Source organism: Carassius auratus, chromosome 18 (genome assembly GCF_003368295.1).
Source record: "Carassius auratus strain Wakin chromosome 18, ASM336829v1, whole genome shotgun sequence".
In the NCBI taxonomy this organism is placed as follows: Eukaryota; Metazoa; Chordata; class Actinopteri; order Cypriniformes; family Cyprinidae; genus Carassius; species Carassius auratus.
In genome coordinates this window covers 11,456,754-11,480,571 of record NC_039260.1, presented here as the reverse complement: position 1 = coordinate 11,480,571, position 23,818 = coordinate 11,456,754, and the positions used below count along the sequence as shown (strand labels likewise).

General features: G+C 37.5%; 2 protein-coding genes across 4 annotated transcripts; one reads left to right on the top strand and one right to left on the bottom strand.

Annotated features, from left to right (window-relative positions):
• Window positions 1-307: 307 nt before the first annotated feature.
• Window positions 308-19,878, bottom strand: ppp1r13l (protein phosphatase 1, regulatory subunit 13 like). Of its 3 annotated transcripts, none has more exons than XM_026287640.1 (13): window positions 19,746-19,878; window positions 8,781-8,866; window positions 8,471-8,586; window positions 7,582-8,170; window positions 7,212-7,304; window positions 6,403-6,482; window positions 5,624-5,963; window positions 4,433-4,905; window positions 4,213-4,350; window positions 3,425-3,558; window positions 3,170-3,336; window positions 2,628-2,821; window positions 308-1,188 (listed from the first exon to the last, which is right to left on the bottom strand). In XM_026287640.1, the coding sequence occupies exons 2-13, from the start codon at window positions 8,815-8,817 to the stop codon at window positions 1,153-1,155; spliced, it is 2,397 nt and encodes a 798-aa protein (XP_026143425.1). In that variant the 5' UTR covers window positions 8,818-8,866; window positions 19,746-19,878; the 3' UTR covers window positions 308-1,152. The 3 variants fall into 3 exon arrangements, with proteins under 3 accessions (XP_026143425.1, XP_026143428.1, XP_026143426.1); XM_026287643.1 differs by having other exon boundaries at window positions 4,433-4,902; XM_026287641.1 differs by having other exon boundaries at window positions 8,781-8,862.
• Window positions 19,859-23,587, top strand: opa3 (outer mitochondrial membrane lipid metabolism regulator OPA3). Its single transcript, XM_026287644.1, has 3 exons — window positions 19,859-19,945; window positions 20,265-20,426; window positions 22,733-23,587. The coding sequence occupies exons 2-3, from the start codon at window positions 20,285-20,287 to the stop codon at window positions 23,062-23,064; spliced, it is 474 nt and encodes a 157-aa protein (XP_026143429.1). The 5' UTR covers window positions 19,859-19,945; window positions 20,265-20,284; the 3' UTR covers window positions 23,065-23,587.
• The last annotated feature ends 231 nt before the right edge of the window (window positions 23,588-23,818 follow it).

Here is a 23,818-nt window from a genome sequence, read left to right as displayed (position 1 = left end):
ATTAATCAAAATACAGAAAACAGAGTAATGGATTCATACCTGACCAAGAGGGTAAAGAAAATTGAGCTCATATATCATATGCAATCTTCGCTTCCAAAGTTTATACAAATAAATAAAAAAGCTGTGCTAGAGTGACCTCTAGGGGGTATTGGAAAAAATGTATTTAAAATGATATCAAGACTTACTTAGTTTTGCCCTCTGCTGGTAGCTTTAATGCACAAAAAGCATTGCACACAGATACAATAAACATATAATCCTGTGAGCTTTAAGTTATGCATGTCCAGTAAAGAATCAAACAAACCGCAGATCTACAATTAGTTTTTATTTTCCTTTTGTGCAAGAGTATTATAGAGAGTAACAATTTGTCATTGTCTTCTTAACAATCACAGTCAGTGGATTCAATAAGGCAAATAAAACACACACACACACACACACACACACACACACACACACACACACACACACACACACACACACACACACCAAATCAAATATTTATTACACAACCCACATGGAGAGTACATTGTTTTGAGAAGAGAACTTCAGCTCATATTTTAAACTACATAAAGATCAATGTGAAAACACAGGAAAAACAAGTTTAGAAGTTACATAAAAAGGCTAACGTTTTTAGTGTGGAATACTGTAAATAGTCCGAAGCTGAGTTAGGACATCAGTTATTCAATCTAAAAAACTTTTTTGTATCTAAGCAACATTACTGATTCACAACCGACACACTAACATGCAAAGTATACATAAACAAAGCAATACTGATAGACTGATGAATTTCCTTCCTGCTCAGTGCTGAAAAACAATAGTCGAGACAAAGAACGAACCTTTCTGAACAAACTAATTATTAATTCGAGACTTAATGCATTTATGTATCAAATCCAGTTCAGTTTGCTAATGCAGTTAAACTGAATCCCTATACTCAAATAAAATAGGTAGACTGCTTAGCTTTACAAGCTGAAACTATTCCCCGTTTACCACTTTGTCATGGTGGTCTGTAGAGAAAAGTTGTACAGTGTTGCATGTTTAAAATCCCATCATAGCTGTTCACTAAACACAATTTAAAGGGAAGGAAGAAGAGAAAAATAAACTTAATGCATGATTCAGAAGCATCGATTGCTATTGTCTTTATGTTCGTGGATGTGTTCAGCAGAGTGATTTAGGCCGCACTTTCGGAAAAAGCTGCATGGGAGAGAACAAGAAGAATGAGGTTAATTGAAGACCTGCCAAACCTCACTGTCCACTGCATGCTTGTAATAGTATAGGACATAAATGACCTTCTATTAACCAAGTAAAAATTAAAGGGGGGGGGGGGGTGAAATGCTATTTCATGCATACTGAGTTTTTTACACTGTTAAAGAGTTGGATTCCCATGCTAAACATGGCCAAAGTTTCAAAAATTAAGTTGTACGTTTGAAGGAGCATTTCTGTTCCAAAAATACTCCTTCCGGTTTGTCACAAGTTTCGGAAAGTTTTTTTTCGAGTATGGCTCTGTGTGACGTTAGATGGAGCGGAATTTCCTTATATGGGTCCTGAGGGCACGTCTGCCGGAAGAGCGCACGCTCCCTTATAGCAGAGCACTGAGAGCACAGATATTCACTGATCAGAGCGAGAGCGTCGCGAAATGTCACAAAAGAAGTGTGTTTTTGGTTGCCAGGGCAAGACAACCCTGCACAGATTACCAAAAAAAAACAGCATTAAGGGACCAGTGGATGGAGTTTATTTTTACAGAGCATCAACGGAGTTGTGCAAGTGTTTGTGTTTGTTCCCTGCATTTCGAAAATGCTTGTTTTACAAACAAAGCCCAGTTTGACGACTTAAGGATGATGCAATCCCAACGAAAAAGGGTCACGATCGTGTGTTGGAACCACAGGCGGTGAGTAAAACTGCTTAAAATATCTCTGCCTCCTTATTAGTGCGTTCGCCACCCATCGGAGACCCGGGTTTGAGCCCCGCTCGGAGCGAGTCGTTGCTGATGCTGCTCTCGTTCGGTTTCAGCCTCGGGATCTGATTCTGGATCATAAATATACGCTGAATCTGACTGTTAGCCATGGTTTGTTTTGGATGATGTTTTTTTTCCTCAAGGTAATGTCACAGCTTCCACATGCTCTCAACTCAAAAGCTTACTGGCGCTCGTGATTCTTTAGCTCCGCCCACACGTCACGCATCCAGTCGGTCGTGTTTTTCCGGGAAAAATCGGTACAGACTATCTTTCTCTTATGAATATAATAAAACTAAAGACTTTTTGGAGTTATGAAGGATGCAGTACTACTCTATAGGTACTCAAGGTTAACAGGATATTGAGTGAAAACGAGCATTTCACCCCCCCTTTAAGGGAATGTATGAAAGACAAAGGGTTGTGACACTTCACCAGTTGAAGAGCATTTTAAATATTGCACTGGAAGACACCAGCACATGTTTTGTATTTGAAATTCAATGGCAAATTTGAACATGAGTGAAATCTGCAGAGGAAATGTTTTCATGTGAAACTCTGTCGTGTGGATTCCCAAATAAATAAACCCGTCCCCCCTTTTGAAGTTTGGCAAGGCACTCTCTATTGGAATGCTGACTTCTTGACCTCTAGCTGACCACTATTTGTCTTGTAAAAGAGCGCTTCTTACCCCAAAGTAGTTGTTTGGTACGAAGCCCTCCCTGCCGCACAGTGAAGCCCACCACCAGTCCACCCCCTCAGGCTTCTGCAGGATGGTCACCATGTCTCCTTCTTTGAAGCTCAGTTCGTCTGGAGCCTGGGCAGGATATCCCCAAAGAGCGTACACCACCCCACTGTTCTCTACACCCATCGCTTCCTCCATACCTAAACAAAAACACACGCTTAATGGTGGCTAAAGGAAATTAAACTGCTTCATCCAGTACAGCACTGTGCTCAAATTACTCAAGAGTTTATGAGTTAATAAGGGTGTATTACATGTCAACTCCACCCAATAGTTTATGAATTACCTGACCAGTATTGACAGTTGTTTCCAACCCATATGTGACGATGATATTATTAACTCAGGAATGTAGATTTCTTTGTGACATGCTAAATATAACGCTGGGAGTTAACGCACATGTACAGTAGGTGTTTGCCTGTTAAAACTTGTGTTGCGCCATGTGCTTTACCTGTACAAGTTAAATCTGTTTTCATTTTTCTCATCACCCTCACCTCTCAGGAAGCTCTCGCACTCCTCGAAGCCCGGGGCGTAGGGGTCACACTTCTGCGCCGCTGTGGCCCCATCGCTGTCTGTCACGGCCATCACCGCTGCTCCATTCCGCACCAGAAACTCACACATTTTCTGGTCATTACAGGATGCAGCACAGTGCAAGGGCGTCCTGGTTAGTGAGACGAAAGTGAATATGTGCTGTACACATGCAAATACATAAGAATGTTAATAAACACTTATTAAATTGATCATCTCACCAGCCGTGGCTGTCTGGAGCGCTAACGTTAGCCCCTATCCTCACGAGAAACTCCACCACTGGGAAATGTCCACCACAGATGGCATTGTGAAGGGCTGTGATGCCTTCATCATTAGCCTGGCTTGGGTCACTCGCCTATACAGGGACACACAAAAGCACGCTTAAGATGACAAACTGAAGAATTCTGGAACATTATGAAACAAGTAGGATGCATTTTGCATTGTAAATATGTGAAAAGACTTATTAAAGTTGGGAAAATATTCCTATTTTTTCTCATTTATATGTATTTTGGTTTTCAATATACATTTTTATGTATTTTATTAAGCATTTTTAAGCATTTTAGCATCTGTGCTGGAGTATTACATTATTATTATTATTTTTACTTTTTTTAGTTTCTGGTTAGAAAGGCCTCTGAACATTTTTATAACCATGAACCGAGAGAAATGAACCAAGAGAAAACATTACGGTCTACAGCCGCGAGAGGGCACTCTATGCTGCTCAGTGCTCCTGTAGTCTACCAATGAGCAGCACAGAGCACCCTCTTGCGGCTGGAGACGATTTATGTTTTCTCTTGGTTCTTAGTTCTAAATAAATGCGACTTATAGCCCAGTGCGACTTATATATGTTTTTTTTCCTCATCATGACGTATTTTTGGACTGATGCGACTTATACTCAGGTGCGACTTATAGTCCGAAAATTTTGTTGTGTGCTGTTGCCTCAGACAGTGCTAATGCTAATTATCCAACTTTATGCAACCCTAGTGCAAGGTACCAAAGCAGTGGAACACACCTCCTGCGCAGCCCTCTGCACAGTTTCTAACTCTCCTACTAAAGACCCATCCAACATCAGCACCAGTGGGCTCAGGTGAGCCCTACGCCTGGAGGATTTATTGGCTTTGCTGCCCTTCCGTAAGATAGAGTGAATACCCTGAAAGAGAAGAGTATCCTCTTAATATCCTCTTAACTGAGACTGGTCTCTACTGTATCTGTGTAATCTGTCTGGCCCTCACCTTCTGTTCAGAAGAGACCTGTATTTCTGTGATCGGTACTGGAACCATAGCTACAGGAGATTTGGAAGCGTCTTCCCCATCTGAAGAGCTGCTACTTTCAGCAGCTGGTTCTCCTTTGACACGGATGGTCTTCCTGCGAAACAGTTTATTGATAATTTGTTTGTAATGGTTGGGTGGTTGGTTAAGGGGCAGGTTGCGCAGGGTTTTAGGAATTTCGACTGAGCTGCGTTTCTTTAGGGCCCTGGGGAACTCGGCCCGGATACGCATTGCTTCATCCAGGTCAATGTCCAACTCCGCCTGTGGGGCCACCATGGGCTGTAGACGTGTGGGGCTGAGAGGGCGAGGAGGCATCTCTCTATCCTCCACTTTACCTTCTTGTTCTGGTTTCATGCCTTGGTCAGTTAAGTACACAGGGCCTTCTGTTTTGTCCTGTCTCTCAAGCTCAGCATCAACATCTCCAGGGTGAAGAACTTCTTATAAGACAAAACAAAAAGCAAACTGCAGTTAAATACATACATTCATATATACAATACATACATACATGGGTCAAAGACAAATAAGAGTGTCCTTTATAAAATAATAATTATAATTGTAAAAAGTAGTTCTTTGAAATCTAAACTTTGCATTAATGGTCTTCAAAATGGTAAAAAAATTTGGGTCGTACAACATGACATTATATACATCATATAATGGTCAAATGATCTGATATTGTAATTGATTTACTGACCTTCACACAGTCATGAGGGTCTGCAAGGATCCACTCTATGATATCATTTCCTGATTTATTTGTATTTTTTCGGCATGTTGGTTGAACCACATGATTTTGATTTGGCAGACAGTTCAAATATTATTATTAAAATAAAAAAAAAACACTAAATACATATTTTCTTTTATGAATTTTAAATATATTTGGAAATGTTAATAATCAGTTTAAAAAGAAGCAAGACTATGCTAGTCTACTGTACATAATGATGTTTTATTTAAATAATGAATTTGAATATTCCTTAAATTAGTTTTTCCTTAAATGGATTTTACTGAATGTCCCCCTCAAAACTTATTTCAGAAAATAAAAGTATTCTCATAGTCACTGTATGTATGAACTGCATTGTTTTTATGTATTTTTGAATACATTAGTCGTTGACTCGTATTCGAGTGCCTGTCGGCCCACTCATGGCTTCTGGTTGAAGGTACCTTCTCTATAGTATGGAGGTTGTCTTTGAGGTTGCGGTGACTGATTTTGCCGCAGGTACTCTCGGGGCAGGGGAAGATGCTGGGGCTCTCCCATCGGGCCAGGGGCGTATCTGCCGACAGCCGCAGCATAGTACGGGTTCTGGAGACTCATGATGAAAGAAAGCGGGATCGGCCTGTGCTTACGGACTCCAGTGCTCGCAGGTGGAATGGAGATCCGGGAAATGATTTGCTGAGGGCCGTAAGGTGAGCTTGTGCTTGTGGGGAGTTCAGGGGGCACTGAGATACGAGTGTTCCTCGGGAGCGAGCTGTGGGACGATGGGAGCGAACGGGACACAGTATCCTGATGAGAGAAAAAAGAAGCTATGAGAATTAGAGAACATGATTTTTTTTGTTTAAGTGATAATAGAAGCACATTTCTGCCACAGAATAAAAAAATACAAATTACTTTGTGATTGCGATCTACATGGAAGTCTTGAAACATTACATACACAATGTTTTGTTTTTTTTCCTGTTGGTTCAACAAGTCAGAGTGGTTAACTAGCTGGCAACAAACCACTATAAAGGCACTGAAAAGGAAAATGGTAAATGAAAAGATGTGGGAGAGAAAGAAAGAAAAAGTCAACAGATCTATCCTTGAACATCTTTGGCTAAGATCCCTGATTTAATTTGTTCAGTTATTTCAACAATGAGATTTTACTGTAGAAGTGCCCTGAGCAGAATTAAGAATAATCCACTTGCACATACAAACATGTTCACACACAAAACAAAGTCTTGCATACCTTCTTGGCAGCAGGAGGTGCGTCCAGGTTTGATTCTTTCCAGTTGCTGTTGGGTACAGAAGGTCTGATCCATTCATTCTCTACAACAAAAATCAGAATTCATGTAATTAGGAACGAATTAACATTGAAAGAGTGACTAGACCAGGCTTGTGCTTCCAGCCAATCCTCTATTGCATGATGTAATCTTCTAGTAACAAACATAACGTCTTCACATTGCAAAAACATGCCAAAGTAATAATGATGTAAGGTTAAAGTAGTTAATATTGGAGGTTTGAATACTATCTTGGATTTTAATAAAAATAATTCAAGTTTGTTAACTTTTAGTATATATGATTATTCATAACAATATTGTAAACTTTTAGAGAACTGGATTCATTAATTATTTGTATATTATGAAGGCTTAAAGGCTACAAAGAAGAAATATTAAGCGACTGAGGAAGAGGCTGTAGAGAATTTAATGATTGCATATCCATTTCAGATATTTTCAATATTTTGCAAACATTTTACTTTTTTAGTATTTACATTTCTGCAACATCAAGCAAACTAAGAATTCTGTTATCTAGCAGTAAGAGTGAAGCCTGATACACTGAACTTTAGTTAAATAAATGTGTTTCGTTATCATTTATTATTCTGATATCAATATAAAATAGGCACTCAGTTTCAATGAAAATATTTGGGGGGGAAATTAGCCTTTAATCCTTTCTTTTAATTGTTGCCTCCAAGTTAGGTATTAAAAAAAAATATTTATGTTTATTTCTTTTTTCTTTTTTATGTTGCTATCAAATGAGCATGACAATTGTGCAACTCACTGTCATAGGTGTGGTGAGGCTTTCTGTCATATGATGCGTCCAGGTCAGTTTCATTCCACTTAGAGGGGTTCTTTTGCCTCTGCATTCCTTCTTCTGAAAGAAGATAGAAAAAACGACGAGGAAACAAATGATTAACAAAACGGAACGAAACAAACAGAATTTCATTATAGCAAACACACAACTTTACTACCAACCAAAGACCTTTGGATCCAACTGTACACTCAAAAAATGTAAAGCTTCCAAGAGGGTTTTTCTGAATGCCATTGAAGAACGATTTGGAGTTCCCCAGTTCTTAAAAGATCTATTTGTTTTTAAATGTAAAGAACATTTCAAATACAGTGTTCAGTAGAAACCTTTTTATTCCAATTACCTAAGGGTCTGAATGGCTGGAAGTTGCGTGGCAGCGTACTGGCTTCTGGTTGACTAAAAGGCTGATGAGAAGGTGCTCGATCCAACCTCGGAGACCTCGGAATGGAAGACAAGGGGCTCGCTGAGGGCTGCAGCGAGGTGCGAGGTGTTTTGTTTTCATAGGTAGAGTTGGACAGCTCCCCGTAGCTCAACGATCCTCTTGTGCTTCGATCTTGAGGCCTCAACGGCATCTGTGTCATTCGTCTCATTGTATTGGGAGACATATTAGGGGGGGTCATTTGGTCGAAGGAATATCGTGAATCCGAGCTGTCTTTACGGTTTGTAAAAGAGGAATGCTGCTGGGTTAAAGGACTAGGAGTTGAAAGCTTGACTTTCATACTGTCTAGGTGAGGTGCCGGAGATGAAGACCGAATTGTGACTGCAGGAGGAAGGTCCAGGTTGGATTCCTTCCTGCCGATGCTGGAGTCTGAGCTCCAGCTGCTCGTGGAGCTCTGGGAAAAGGAAAGGTTTGTGCCGATGCGGTCGTTTCCATTCTTGTTTGCACCGTACAAACTGCCATTGCTGCTGTTCTGGGGTTTGGGGCCAGAACTCTACAACAAAAATACCAAGGAAAATATTAATGCATGATGTCGGTGTCCAGATACACTTATATGATTTAAAATGCACAGTGTGATAGACATGATAATCAAAACCAAACAGATTTTTGAGCTGTAAAGGAACAGGCAATTTGCATTTACTTTGAATGGAATACTTCCATTTAATAGGCGTTTTCCAAATGATGCAATAATTGATCTGTGGGGTATCTTGAGCTGAAACTTCAGAGACTTATATTGCATAATTTATAATAAGGCAAAATAGGTCTCCTTTAAAGGCAATAATTAATTCTGTACCTCTGAAGTAGTGGTTTGGATGACAGGAGTGGCTTCTGACAGGAGAGAGCTGAATTCCCGTGAAAGCTCATCTGCTGTGGCCAAAGATGCGCTCAGTTCATTGTTGATGGACTGAACTACAACATACACACACAAACAAAGACTGAATGAACACCCAACAGGATATAACAAGCCACTCCAGACCTATATAGCACATTATATACCATTCTGAAGACACCCAAAAAATATCTGCATGCATGTATGCATCACGTCCTATCCTAAATCGCCTACACACGGGAATGAAACATTACTGGTGTACTGAAATACTCACACAAAAAGCTGCTGCCAAAGCTGCTCTGAGAGTTCATGGTGTTTGTGTTTCTGTTTGTGAGACCTCCAATTCATTCAACACACTGCCTGAGTGAAAACAAGGAAAATCATCAGATCAATTTGACATTGTCCATCACAAGCTCTAACAGCGTATCTGATTTAGATTAATCGTTTCATTGTTTGGGAATACATGGTGTCTGACTCATACAGAAATATTAAAACATTAAAAAATGTGTTTTGTTTACCAACAGCAGATAGAATAGAAAAAGAATAGAGAAAGCTAGTGTTAGAGGTCTTATATATATATATATATATAAGAGCTCTATAAGACAATTAGTTATATTACACAATATTGTAATGCATTACTTTTAAAAGTAACTTTCCCCAACACTGATGGCAGATGTAACAGATTCATGTGATTCAACACTGGCATACAGCAGGACTTGAGAGACAAGCAGACTGTTTTTAAGCATTCCAACACCTGCCATTTCATTGTAAAAAGTGAAAAAAAAGCGAAAGTGACATGATATTCAAGTATGGTGACTCATACTCAGAATTTGTGCTCTGCATTTAACCCATCCAAAGTGCACAAACACACACACCCTGTGAACACACACACACACACACACACTGTGAACACACACCCGGAGCAGAGGGCAGCCATTTATGCTGCGGCCCCCGGGGAGCAGTTGGGGGTTCAGTGCCTTGCTCAAGGGCACCTCAGTCGTGATATTGCCGGCCCGGGACTCGAACCAACAACCCTAGGGTTAGGAGTCATACCCTCTAACCACTAGGCCACAACTTCCCCACAAAGAGCACACAGAGAAACACCCTTTGTGATTCATGAAGAAGTCTGCAGTCCACATCTGACATCTGTTGCTGCAACCCCTTCTTTATACTACTATAATTCACTGTGCACTGAAGGTCTTTGAATGGAGAGCTTCGACCCCCAGGCAAATGACACTAGAAACATGACTGATGACTTTCACATGCTTACCTAAAATGTGTGAAAATAAAGACGTGAGCACTTGTGAGACAATAAGACACATGGATACATAGTCATGCATGCATCTGAATCACATAAAACACATTTTGTTAGACTTTCACCCTCTAAAAAACAGATTAGTAATGTGTCTGTTTTTTGTCCACTTTTCGATGAGCCATTCAGTTACTCAATACTGAGTCATCCAGCTGGCAGAATAACTTGTCCCACACACAAGGTCTAAAACTGCTGCAGGTTAAAGAGAATTAGGTGTTTAAACATCACTCAACTTAGGCTACGTTTACACGACAACGAAGTAGTCAAAAACAGAAAAAGTTTCTCTTGCTTTTAAAAAAAGTTTAACTTACAATGTTTTTAATAACCCACAACCATGCGTAAGCAGCTAGTGACAGCTAGTACATGAAATGTTGTAAATGCAACTAGAAACATAACATGAAACCGACATAGAATAATTGTTTAGATGTAACTAATGTAATAATCTAAAGAGACAGAAATCAGTAAATAACTTTTTTTACATGTGCTAACATTCAATAGATTGGGGTCAGCAAGATTTTTCAAAGACACATTAGAACAGTCAAATTGTTAAACATCATTACACTTTTAAATGTGTCTGTTTTAGTATATTTTAGTTCGTAATCTATTTCTGTAATAGAAAAGCTGATTTTCCGCAGCCATTATTTCAGTCTTCAGATCCTTCAGAAATAATTCAAACATTTCCTATTGTATCAACGTAAAAACAGCTTTTCTGCTTAATTTTTGCTTTTGTCAAAGGATCTGTCCATGAATAGAACAGTATTTCTTTGAAAGTATTCATTTGTAACAATATAAAAGTATTCTTTTTTAAAACTTGACTCTTGCGTAGTTACATCGTGCGCCTGCTGCACCCATGGTACGGAAGCCATATCAGCCTAGAAAATCGCAACTTTTCATTTTCCGTCAGTCTTAGTGTCTAACTACAGAAGAGTCAAGTTTTAAATAGGAAAAATATAAAAACTCTTTGGTCATCTTTCTCGACCCTGAATGTTTTAGTTATGTTGCTGAAAGCCCTTGGATTTCATCAAAAATAGTTTTGTTTGTGTTCTGAAGATGAACAAAGGCCTTACAGGTGTGGAACAACATGAGAGTGAGTAATTAATGACAGAATTGTCATTTTAGGTTGAACAAACACTTTATAACATTGTATGTGCATTTACACAGTTTTTATTTTTGTTTGTTCTCCCTTCATCACTTCCATTTATAGTCGTCAGAAAGCCAAACCTCTATCAAACATATAAAAAAAATCTACCATGCCACTGTCATCATCTCCCTTCTGCAGAATTTAGCTACAACTTACCTTGAAGACCTTAGTTAACTGATTCAAATGTATTTAAAGCGGTCATATGATGCAATTTGTATTTTTCCTTTCTCTTTGGAGTTTAAAAAGCTCTTGATGAAGAAGATCTGAACATTAAAGCATGTCAACATATTCTGTTACACCAAATACACAAAATAATAATATAAAAAAAAAAGCATCATATGACCCCTTTAATTAAGGATGGAGCTAAACTCTACAGGAGAGTGAAGTTTTGTTATTTATTTTTTTATTCAAAAGATTGAATGTGTCTCTTAATTAATGTGTATATTGAAGTCTTTCAGTATCTGGCGTATATATATAATAACTGACTGTTATTGTTCTTTTCAGATTTTAAAGGCTTATGGTGAGACACTTCATACACACAAGAAGTGCATGCAAATGTCCTCCTAATATGAAGACTGCGATGGTGCACTGCAGGACACCTTTCTCTTTTTAAATGTTCAAGAAAAAAAGGACATGTATTGGTATGTTTTTTAAGCTTGTCTCAGTGGTTGTTTCCCATGAGTTATGAGTATATTTTCAGCTTTGTATGACAGTTTCTTGGCAGTTTTTTGCTACTTTTGTGCCCTTGTTGTATAAATATACTGGCATTCACACATTGGCATGCAACATTGTGTACTGTTCTTAATATTATAAACCCTGCAGAAAAAAAAATACATTTAAATGTTTCAAGCAAATAGTATATATTTTTTAATCTATCTAAAATAAAGTTTCTATTATCATAACTAGAAAATGAATGTTAAAATGTTGAACTTAAGTTGAAACAGCAAATATTGTAAAGTCGAAATGAACTTCAATAAAGCAATTCAGCCCTAGGCAAGATTTAACTTAAAGTTTTAAGGCAGCCACATAACTTATGATTTTAAATTGAAAGGGGTGAAAATCTTTTACAGTGTAGGCTTAAGCCTCATCTGTGATCATCTGTGTTTTTTCACTTCACGCAGTAAAACATCAGGGACAGCACCAGCCAGCGACAGATGCCTATTCACCCTTTTCCTAAAGGCACAATAGTCTTCAACCTCCTGATATATATATCGACATTTGTTCCATCTATCCTCTCACATTCACTCTTTTTGCTCCCTGTCTGATCTTAATCCCTGATCTCCACCTCTCATTCACTGCTCCGCAGTCATTTGCTGATTGAGAGGTGAAGACTTTGCGTGACTGATATTTTAGCAATTCAGTTGCAGTGCCGTTGGTACAGTGAATCTGGAATGTGGAGTTGAGAGTGACATAGGTTATTAATAACTCTCGTCCTGTGCTGATAAGAAGACCTAGCCCATTCAGAGCATGGGCGGAAACCATAAAGACTAAAAGATTAAGACAGCAGTGGTTTCTACTGGTGGAGGAAGGTGTGGCTAGAAACTATTTGCTCATGTTCTCTCTTTCTCAACCCATTTTCACAATCAGTTAAGCTTGCCCTTTGCCCTGATCTGCATGATATTAAACTTAAAAAAAAAAAACTTTTATTAAACTTATTTACACCATTGTTTAATCTCAATCTTTAAACAATTGATAATAATTGGTAATTTAATAAATCAAGATTTAAATTCAGCTTTTTTAAATGTAAAATTGTAACACTTTTTTTGCACATATAATGTTCATCATAGCCTACATCAATACTAGGGATGCATCGATCCGATACTCTGGATCGATATCGGCTCCGATTACTGGCATTTTCTTTGAAGCAGGAATCAGTCAGAGAAGACCGATCCAAATCCGATATTGTGTGTTATACTTGAGCCCCACGAAAGGCACAAAAACATTATAAAGCACAAAAACATTTTCGTGGACATTAGGGCTGCACGATATTGGGAAAAAATGACATTGCAATATTTTATTTTTCTACGATATATATTGCGATATGAAATCTAATCTAATTTTTTCTTACAAACAAAAATGGGGTGAGCACACTTACATTCTCATTTTAAATGATTTAAACATCAGAGTATTATTTAAATTAGAGAAAATTATTTGTTTGTAACTTTAGGATATTGTTTGAATTGTTAACATACTAACATGAACTTACCACAAGCAATACTTTTGTTGCTATATTTATTAAACTTTGTTTATCTTAGTTTATAAAAACACAGCTGTTCATTGTTTGGTAATGTTACTTCACAGTGCATTATCTAGGTTAACAAATACTGTACAACTTTTGATTTCAACAATGTTGTAGAAGTGCAGTTTAGTAATAGTAAATGTTAAATAATGTAGTTAAATAGTTTAATAAATAGAACATTATTGTAAAGTGTTAGAGATTTTTTAATACACCAATTTAGACGTCTCATGACTTCAGTGTGGGACAGATTAGTTATCTAAACCATTCATTAAAGTGAATCGGTTCAAATGAATCATTAGTTCTCAAATCAGACATGTACGGCACGCGTTGTGTAATTATCTCTGCAGTTTAGGAAATCGCACAAGATTTGACAACACAGAAAACATTTAATCACTGGATAGATTTTTTTAGTTATTTTTTTTGTCACCATCGTGTCAATTGATTTTGATTAATATGCGCGAGGGAGAGAGAGCAAGACCACGCTCATGTTGTTTGAAGATGGTGAAGGTCAGCGTAGGCTTATGCCTCATACATTAGCATTAAATATCTTTGCTGCATCCTTTCTAGAACAGACAATGGCTTTTTTTTTTGCGGCTCGCATCAGCAAAGCATTGCATCGTCCATAGACCGCAAAACAGTCAGTCAGCTAATCAGCGGATGGCGGGCGGGTGCGGCTTTGAAATTTGCTCAAAATACTTTGGCGCGGATGATGAGTTTTGTGACAGATCTCCTAAACGGAGGTCTGAAATCTCTGCCCCTTTACCGATCAGAACGCGCTGACATTGAGTTAACCCGCTATCTCCAAGTTCAACCAATTAACTCTACGGCAGATCCACTAGCATGGTGGCGAGACAATATGAAACAAAATGAAACACGGTATCCGCTCCTCCCCCCCCCCCCCCCGACGGTTATGTTATGAACCGTCACATTTGAATTGCGTCATAACCGTCATCACCAATTCTGAAACCGGCACACCCCTACTATATAGATGTATATCCTTTTTTTTTTTTTTTTTTTTTAGACTTTATTTGTAAATAAAATGTTTCACTAGATTTTATCAAATTATTGTGCACCCATGAATTTTCTAGAACCTAGATTATTTTTTGCTGATGAATTATCCACAAACCTAGTTTATAATAGTATTTTTGTCATAGATTATGACTATATATTTTTTCATTTGTTATTTTTCATTCAAATGAAGTTGTTTATTTGTAGTCGATTGTGTTTAACACATAAAAGAGTGATAATCAGGTCAACACAGAGAAGTAAAGAAATTCTACATTGTTTAAAAAAAAAACTGCGGGTATCGGAATGGATTGGTATCGGAAGATACTCAGAATTTTCGCTATTGGATCAGTTTTGAAAAAATGGTATCCTTGCATCCCTAATCAATACATTTACTGTATTTGTTTTCAAAGCCTTCAAATTGCACTGGGCAGGATGTAGAATAACCTTTTGTAAATTATTAATTAGTTTCATTATAACTAATTAATTATAATTAAAATGTTTTTTTATTTTTATTTAATGCATTATAATTGTTATAAATTTATTATAATCAAAATAATCATTAGTCAGCCATAAATTATAAGCAAGCTTCATTTGTAGTATGTGTAGGCAGACAAGCTTATTCTTGTAGTTCAAATGGAATAATTATAGACCAATCCCTAGCTTCAGACATGACAACAAATGTTACATTTTAATGAGAATTTCATTTATCAGTAAGTCATGATGAAACAACAGCTGTGAGACTGACATCATGTGATATAAATACTGCTTTTAGATCACCACAGTTCTCCATTTGCTCAATTAAACAGATAGTTCACCCAACAATGACAGTTTAGTCATCTTTTACTCATACTCAAGTCATTCTGCCTTTCTTCTGTGGAAAACAAAATATATTTGGAAAGATCAGATCAGTTTTATTCATCCATGGAAATCTGTGTGGTCCATTGTTGTTTTGGACTCATCTGACTTTCACTGCATCTACAATAAATATCTTATTTTTTTAACAACAGAAGAAAGTAAGCCATACAGATTTGGAGGAACATGAAAGCTGAGTGAACTATTCCTTGAAGTCATAATACTAACCTATCTCAGACGTGACGCTACCTCATGGGAATGAACCTAACCAAAACTGTCATTGTAGACCACAAGAGTGTTTGAGAGTCTAGCTGATAAGAATGAATTGGGCATGAATTCAAACAGCATGTAACAGCTTTACAGTTCAATAAGGCCTTGCCAAAAATATGTAATATTTACAACCAACTAAGACAGAGCAGATAAGAGTTGTATCCGACGAAGAATGAAACCTATAAAAACAAATATGTAAATATTGAATCTCAGCCAGTATAAAATCACAGAACTTTAAAGAATTCAAAGGATGAGCATTGATTACAAGGATATTTTTAGATGGATTTTATAGGATTTCTTCTGAAGGTGGAGCAGACACTCAAGAGCGGTTCATTCTGTTCTCAAAAACCTTTATTATGACATGGACCACTGAGTGGATACAAAACAGTTGGATCTTATGAGCCTCACCCCACTGTCACACTGATGCACTCCTAAAACTGTAGGTGGATTGTTGCTGTGAAAAACTTGTTACGGTTCACCCCACAATTACAATTCTGTTATCACTGTCTCACCCTCTTGCTTTATTTTAAATTATTCTGTGAAAAACTGAAAACATTTTTTTCTTCACTGGATGTTCTCAGAACATTCCACAGAAGAAATTCAGTCAGGTTTGAAACAAAATGAGGAGGAGTAAATGTTCGAATTAGTGATCAATGCGATGCAATTCGGATATCGGTATGAACACGATCAAAAAAAGGCAAGAATGCCCACAAGAGATGTTGGTGCATTACAAACTTATGAAAAATGAATTTGCCAAGTCTATGACACCTCATTTAAAACCATATAATATTTTATAATAATAATAATAATAATAATAATAAAAAAAACTGCTCAAATAAGTTAATGCTCAGCTTTTTTATATATTTGGCCTTCATACAAACAATTAATGTAAAATCACAGTCAAATAATCGTCTCAGACTTACCTAATTAATATTAATATCTTTAACTTCAAACTCTACGATACACTACCAGTCAAAAGTTTTTGAACAGTAAGATTTTTAATGTTTCTAAAAAAAAAACAGCAAATCAGAATATAAGAAAGATTTCTGAACGATCATGTATCTTGAGTAATGATGCTAAAAATATAGCTTTGAAATCACAGGAATAAATAACATTTGGAAACATTTCCAAATATAAAACAGTTATTTTAAATAGCAAAAATATTTCAAAATGTAACTGTTTTTGCTGTACTTTGGATCAAATAAATGCAGACATGGTGAGCAGAAGAAATATTTAAAGAGCCACAGAGATGGGAAATCAAAAATTAGCTGTATTACAGTGTATGATGTAGCTGTCCATCAGTGCAATGTGCAAAGTATTTAAACCAAAAAGTACACGATTTATAAAGTTATTGGCTTCTAAAGTAAGGAGTCGACTCTGAATCACTGAAACGAGTCGTTATAGATTTCAAATCTTTTGCCCATCTCTATGTACGTCACTAGGAACACTTTGCATAATACTCTCCACCTACCATCTTGGGAGAAATGGAACTCTGACCTGGATTTTTAAAGCGTTTGGCCATAAAAGAGGGTTCATTACCAACTTTATGTAGACCAACAAGCATCTCTGAATCACAACGCGAAATATGATTATGAAGTTATGTGTTTGTTTTCTCCCGAGCATCTTATCAGTATGTGTGCTGTCTGCAGCCTTTGTCTGTGCTGATCTTCATTTACAAACACGTCATTAAAATTAGGGGTGCTCCGATCACGATCGGCCGATCGTTATGCGCTTCTCGTCAGTAAAGCCGGTTTTCTAATCAGCGGTTAATTCCATCAGGTGCGTGATTTCACATAGAGCAGCTGTTACTACACAGAGCCGTTGTTAATAGAGAAGATGCGCAAATCACGTTAATTTTCAGCGTTTTTTGGTGCATCTTCTCAGTTAACAACGGCTCTGTGTAGTAACAGCTGCTCTATGTGAAATCACGCACCTGATGGAATTAACCGCTGATTAGAAAACCGGCTTTACTGACGAGATGCGCATTAACGATCGGCCGATCGTTATCGGAGCACCCCTAATTAAAATGAAGTGTAACTCCGTGAATACTCATCGAAGATACATGAGAGATATATCTATAGAAAGCTTGACATGTCTACTTTAAAACTAAACAAGTGCTGCCGAAAATATTCTGTAATAAAGTAATCCATATGAAAACAACGCAATGTCTGTTTTTCAAGTCTCCCTTCATTATATCTAATGTGACCACGCCCCCGCGCTGAACGTGCTATTCAGATTCAAACTGAAGCGTGCGGCTTGAATACACCCACACAGAAGAAAAAGCAGTGAGACTGTTCAAGTTTTTTATTTTACTGTTTGCTTCGCGATGAGAGGAATAAGACATAATTCACCCCAAAAAGATGCTAACGCATTGTTTACCATGAAGTTGTGTGCGGAACAACCAATCAAACCTGACTATGTCAGTTGACCAATCAGAACACAGTATGCTACCGAAAGGTGGGGTTTAAGGAAACCGAATCTTTTGAACAGCTTTGCGCGAACCGTTTGGGGATCTCTGAGAATTGAGGTAATTTTAAAATGATATTTTGACAAAATGACAATGTTTTTTAACCTTGGATGAATTTAAACCTAATGTACAGGACTTATAAACAGTGACAGGAAGCTTAGAATTTTCATCTTACTGGCTCTTTAAAAGAAAACATGTTTTCAAAAAAGAAAAAAAAAACATTTTAAAAACATTAAAAATCTTACTGTTCAAAAACTTTTGACTGGTAGTGTAAGCTGATTATTCTTATAGATTGAAACAAATGTGCTTTAGCAATATGACAGATATGCATTCATTTAAAACACCCCGGACGTGTTTTGATGTTGAAACCTGCAGTGCTCATGTTTATTCAACGGAGTCAAACGCCACAAATAATTCAATGTATAGGTAGTAAGTTACTGGTAATCTATATTGAAGTATCGGAAATGTGTTTAAAAGTCATATCACCAGTATTTAAATCAATTATATCGTGATACATATCGATATTGAATTATTGTCCAGCCCTGCTTCCCAATACTGAAAAATCTACACAAAATCAGACGCAAAGGCACAATCACACAGATCAGCTGATCACATCTCCTGATGTCAAATGATCAACTCGGTAATAAAGACATTTTATCGGATTTGGGTTAACAAAACTGGGGAGTGACCGGGTGTCAGGTTCAACTTCAGACAATGACGGCCCTTACAGAACATTCTGATAAAACCCTGTTAGTCATCCTGATACCATGGGTTTGTGTGTGTGTGTGTGTGTGTAGAGAGAGAGAGAGAGAGAGAGAGAGACTCAAGTAACATTTGCTTCTGGAATCTCTCAGGCCTTCAAAATTACAAGCTTAACATTCCTTTGTGAATCACACAAGATATCCAAGACACAAGAAATCCACCCTGACTGCTGAATGGACTCGAAAACAGTAAAACTCAACTGTTTAACTCTAGGGGAGCTGGAAAATGAGCCTATTTATAAAAAATAAAAAAAATAATAAAAAAAGAGAAAGAAAAAAAAAGTGGAGCGCTCCTTTAAACCATAAACCACAGTGCACACAATGTGGCTGGCATGCAATTAAACCAGCTTGCAAATTGTCAGTGTTTACAAAGTGCCAGAAATGCTATAAGAGAGCCAGAAAACTCAGAACAAGTTGTAGCAGGACAAGACAGATATGCAGTTCAGCTGGCTCCGACAGCGGTTAGTTAAATGGTAAATCAGGTCTGTATGCTAGACTCATTCCCAACACTGCTCAAATATGACATGAATGTAATCATTACTGAATCTGACCTGCTTTAGAGCAATGTATCATATTAGAATCAGTTAACATGTTTAACCCTGTGAAACCATATGTCTGTCAGGAAATTCAGTTTATTAACCTTCATCCAAAATATAAAAGACAAATACCTATATAAAAAAGTAAGGTGCAACCAAAAAGCATCTGGTTTTCATCTTGACAGGCCTTATATTTTCATGTCTAATATTCTGAACAACACACCATACTACAGTATTAGCTACTAAATAAATAAAAGATTGAATACGCTTTTGGGTGATTCAAAGAAATCATTCAGGGTGAACAATGAATAATATATTGTTCAGTTGACAGTTCAATGAGCACCGAGTTCAAAAGCTCCTGCGTGGTGCTTTTTCAAGACATCTGATTTCAATTAAAGCTCTCGGACTCCTCCTCGTACACTTCCTTACACAAAGGCGCCTTAAAAAAACTTTCGACATAGTAAACACTTTTTAAATAATACTTAAAAAATCTATAAAAAAATAAATAAAAAGGTTGCTGAAACGGCCTGGCATAACAGACGCGAGCGAGTCCACTGTACAATCCACATCGCTTTTCCTAAAGCCAAGTAAAACTGCGAGCTGGACTCTCAGTGAAGACTCAAAAGCACAATAACACAAATATTTTCCTGTACCTTGAATAGCTGTTTTAGTTGTGAGGTTGTCCTGCCGTAAAGTCCTAGAACTTAGTCCCGCCGAGCATGGATGTGTTACATGACTAGTTGGAAAACATTTCAGCGGTGTTTAACTCTTGTCTGTGAAGTCCTGAGATATTGAGTCCAGCCCTCTGCTCCTGAAACCCGACCCAGGAGCTCCAGACGCACAGCTGGCGCAGGTAAACAGCGCTGTGATGGGCGCTCAGAGATTTATTTGATTTGTTTCTTATTGGTATCGTGACTGTTTTCATGCATTTATTTTAGAGCTATCAAGAATGTTGTTTGTAAATATGTTAATATACTATAAACTACGTATATTATATAAACTACGTAACTAATGGGGGATTAATCTTTAAATAAAATAAAAATGTAAACAATAATAATTATTATAATATTGCACGAAACGAGTGTTCTAGAGCTCATGAATATTTATATTGCGTCATTAATATTACACATGAGCATCGTCCACATGACGTCCTTATCATCCCGCCTCCTCAGATGACGCATTTTCCGCCAAGATGGTTGTCGGTGCCTTTCCAATTGCAAAGCTGCTCTATCTGGGCGTACGACAATTGAGCAAACCAGTGGCTAACAGGATAAAAGCAGGCGCGCGGAGAAGTGAATTTTTTAAGAATTACATCTGCCTTCCTCCGGCTCAAGGTAATATGGCTTTTGGTTGTTCGTGTTTAACGATATGATGTCAGACCATATGACAAGGGTGTCTGTAGGCGTAAACGTCTAGACAACATGCAGCCAATAGCCGTTTTCTTCTAGTTGCTATTTAGCCAATCACGACTGCTGCGATGTTGTCATTGGATGTTTTCAACAACAGATTTACCCAGAGACCAATGAGATCCGAGAAACTAGGTTCCATTTAGACAAATGAGATTCGGGTTTGCTTGAAGGGGCGGTACTCAACTGTCATTGAGGTTACCGTTACAGCCAGGAACTGAAAGTGCCTTACTGCCTTTTGGTGCTTGTTGGATTTAGATGATAATTTGTGATCCTGGAACTCAAAACCAGTCAATTTAAATTGAGGTGTATACATAAATCTGCTGAATAAATAAGCTGGCCATTGATGTATGGTTGGTTTGTTAGGATAGAGGAAAATATCTATTTGTAAATCTGGAATCTGACGGTGAAAACCTTTTTTTTTCTTTTCTTTTCTTTTCTTTTTTTTTTTTTTTTTGAGTCACCTTAAAAAATGTCCAAATGAAGTTCTTAGCAATGCAGATTACTCATCAAAAATTAGGTTTTTATATATTTATGGTAGGAGCTTTCTCTTCATGGAACATGGTCAAAACACCTGCAAAGGCCTTTAAATTGTCTAGTCTAGTGCTGTAGGCTACACAATCATGGGGAAGACTGCTGACTTGACAGTTGTCCAGTAGATGACCATAGACACCTTGCACTAGGAGGGCAAGACACAAAAGGTCATTGCAAAAGAAGCTGGCTGTTCTCAGAGCTGAGCAGAGCAGAGAGTGTCCAAGCAAATTAGAGAGGCGAAGGGAATGAAATTAGAGAGGCGAAGGGAATGAAATTAGAGAGGCGAAGGGAATGAAAAGATGTGGCAGAAAAAAAGTGTACAAGCAATAGGGATAACCGCACCCTGGAGAGGATTGTGAAACAAAACCTATTCAAAAATGTTGGGGAGAATCACAAAGAGTGGACTGCAGTTGTAGTCGGTGCTTCAAGAACCACTACGCATAAACGTATGCAAGACATGGGTTTCAGTTGTTACATTCCTTGTGTCAAGCCACTCTTGAACAAGACACAGCGTCAGAAGCGTCTCACTTCAAAAAGGAATGGTCTGCTGCTGAGTTGTCCAAAGTTATGTTCTCTTATGAAAGTAAATTTTGCGTTTCCTTTGGAAATCAGGGTCCCAGAGTCTGAAGGAAGAGAAGAGAGGCACACAATACACGTTGCTTGAGGCACACAGTGCCAAAACTACCAGTACCTGGTTTAAGGACCATGGTATCCCTGTTCTTAATTGGCCAGCAAATTCGCCTAACCTTAACTCCATAGAAAATCTATGAGGTATTGTGAAGAGGAAGATGTGACATGTCAGACCAAACAATGCAGAAGAGCTGAAGGCCACTATCAGAGCAGCCTGGGCTCTCATAACACCTGAGCAGTGCCACAGACTGATCGACTCCATGCCACGCCGCATTGCTGCAGTAATTCAGGCAAAATGAGCTCCAACTAAGTATTGAGTGATGTACATGCTCATACTTTTTCATATTCATACTTTTCAGTAGGCCAAGAATTCTATAAATCCTTTTTTTGTATTGGTCTTAAATAATATTCAAATTTTCTGAGATACTAAATTTGGGATTTTCCTTAGTTGTCAGTTATAATCATCAAAATTAAAGAAATAAACATTTGAAATATATCAGTCTGTGTGTAATGAATGAATATACTATACAAGTTAAACTTTTTGAATGGAATTAGTGAAATCAACTTTTTGATGATATTCTAGTTATATGACCAGCACCTGTATGGTGAAAATTCTTATTTGGGTCATATTTTCCAAGATGTAGGCTAGAATCTGTGATTATTAAGTACTGTGAATATCCACATCGGTGCGGTGACAGCTACACATTCACCTAAAAAAAAAAACAGATTCATCCGTGCTGGATCACAACCCAGGCATGGAATATAATTCCGCGAGGAACCGCAATTCCAGGTTTTCAAACATAGATGGCGACGAAAGTAGTCAAAACTTTATATATATCTATATATATATTAGTACTTTTTACATGCTAGTATATATTTTAATATTACAGCTTTCAAATAGTAGTCTCTTTTTAATATTGTTATTGTTTTTAATATTATGTATTTTGTACTGTAATCTCTGTTATGATGGTTACCAAAATCCAAAGTGTGTCTTAATTTTTCTTAATTAGTTTTTTATGGTGGATTGTTGAAATAAATCTGTCAAGTAATTCAATGTGTTTTCTCCATAGCATACCACTGGATCGAGATGAGAACAAAGATGAGAATTATGGGTTTCCGTGGCTCCACCATCAAACCTCTGAATGAAGAGGCAGCTGCGGAGCTTGGAGCAGAGCTGCTCGGTGAAGCTATCATTTTCATCATCGGCGGAGGTTGTATGGTGCTTGAGTACAGCCGTCAGGCCGCCAACTCCAGGCGCAAGGAAGAGGAGCTCGCACAAACCATTAACAGTCTTCAGACACAACTAGGAGAGCTTGCACTAACCACAGAGACACTGGATGCCCAGATCAGAGAGGTTAATAGACTTCTGTTGTCCCTCCCAGCAGCTCCAACTACCAAGTAACAATATGCATCACTAAATTACACCCTTTCTAAGAAGGGAAAAGAGACTGATTTATGAGAACATATCAGTAGTGGTGCAGCACTGCCATATATACACACCAGTATGCCAGTATAACACTTCCTATTTGTTATTTGTTGGGTTGGATCATGCTGTTTTCAGTTGAAAGTTCTAGTTATTTGATGACTCTGTTAAACCATTGCCAACGCCTGACCACTTACTATTCTGCTCATCAGTTTGGATGTTATTTCATTACAGTTTCTTCATAAAATAAGCTGATGGAGTTGGGCAAATCTCATTTATTAATGATTTGAAAATGCACTTGAATTTTCCGATACTTGAATTGATAAATTCCATTAATGAACATGGATGTGTCTTTCCCTCGATATAGGAAACAGAGAGCCGTCTCTGTATCCTGCGAGAAAATCCCCATTACATAAAAAAAAAAACTGCTGTGTTTAATATGGCATGTGTATATGGGTGTGTAGTTATGATTGTAAAATAAAGTGAAATATTCTGATGCTTCCGTTTTTTTTGTTTGTGTTTTATATCTTGAATGCATTACAATTGTGAAAATATTATTTAATTGTGAAATGGCAATCTTGAATAATAACATGCAAATGTTTTAGCACTTCAGGTTTCACTGTAATCAAGACCAAAAATTCTAGAAAATATGGAAAAAAAATCATTCATTTGAAAAGCCTGAGCAGTTTTGAAATAATACACAAACTATGACTAACACATTTTTTCTTTCTTT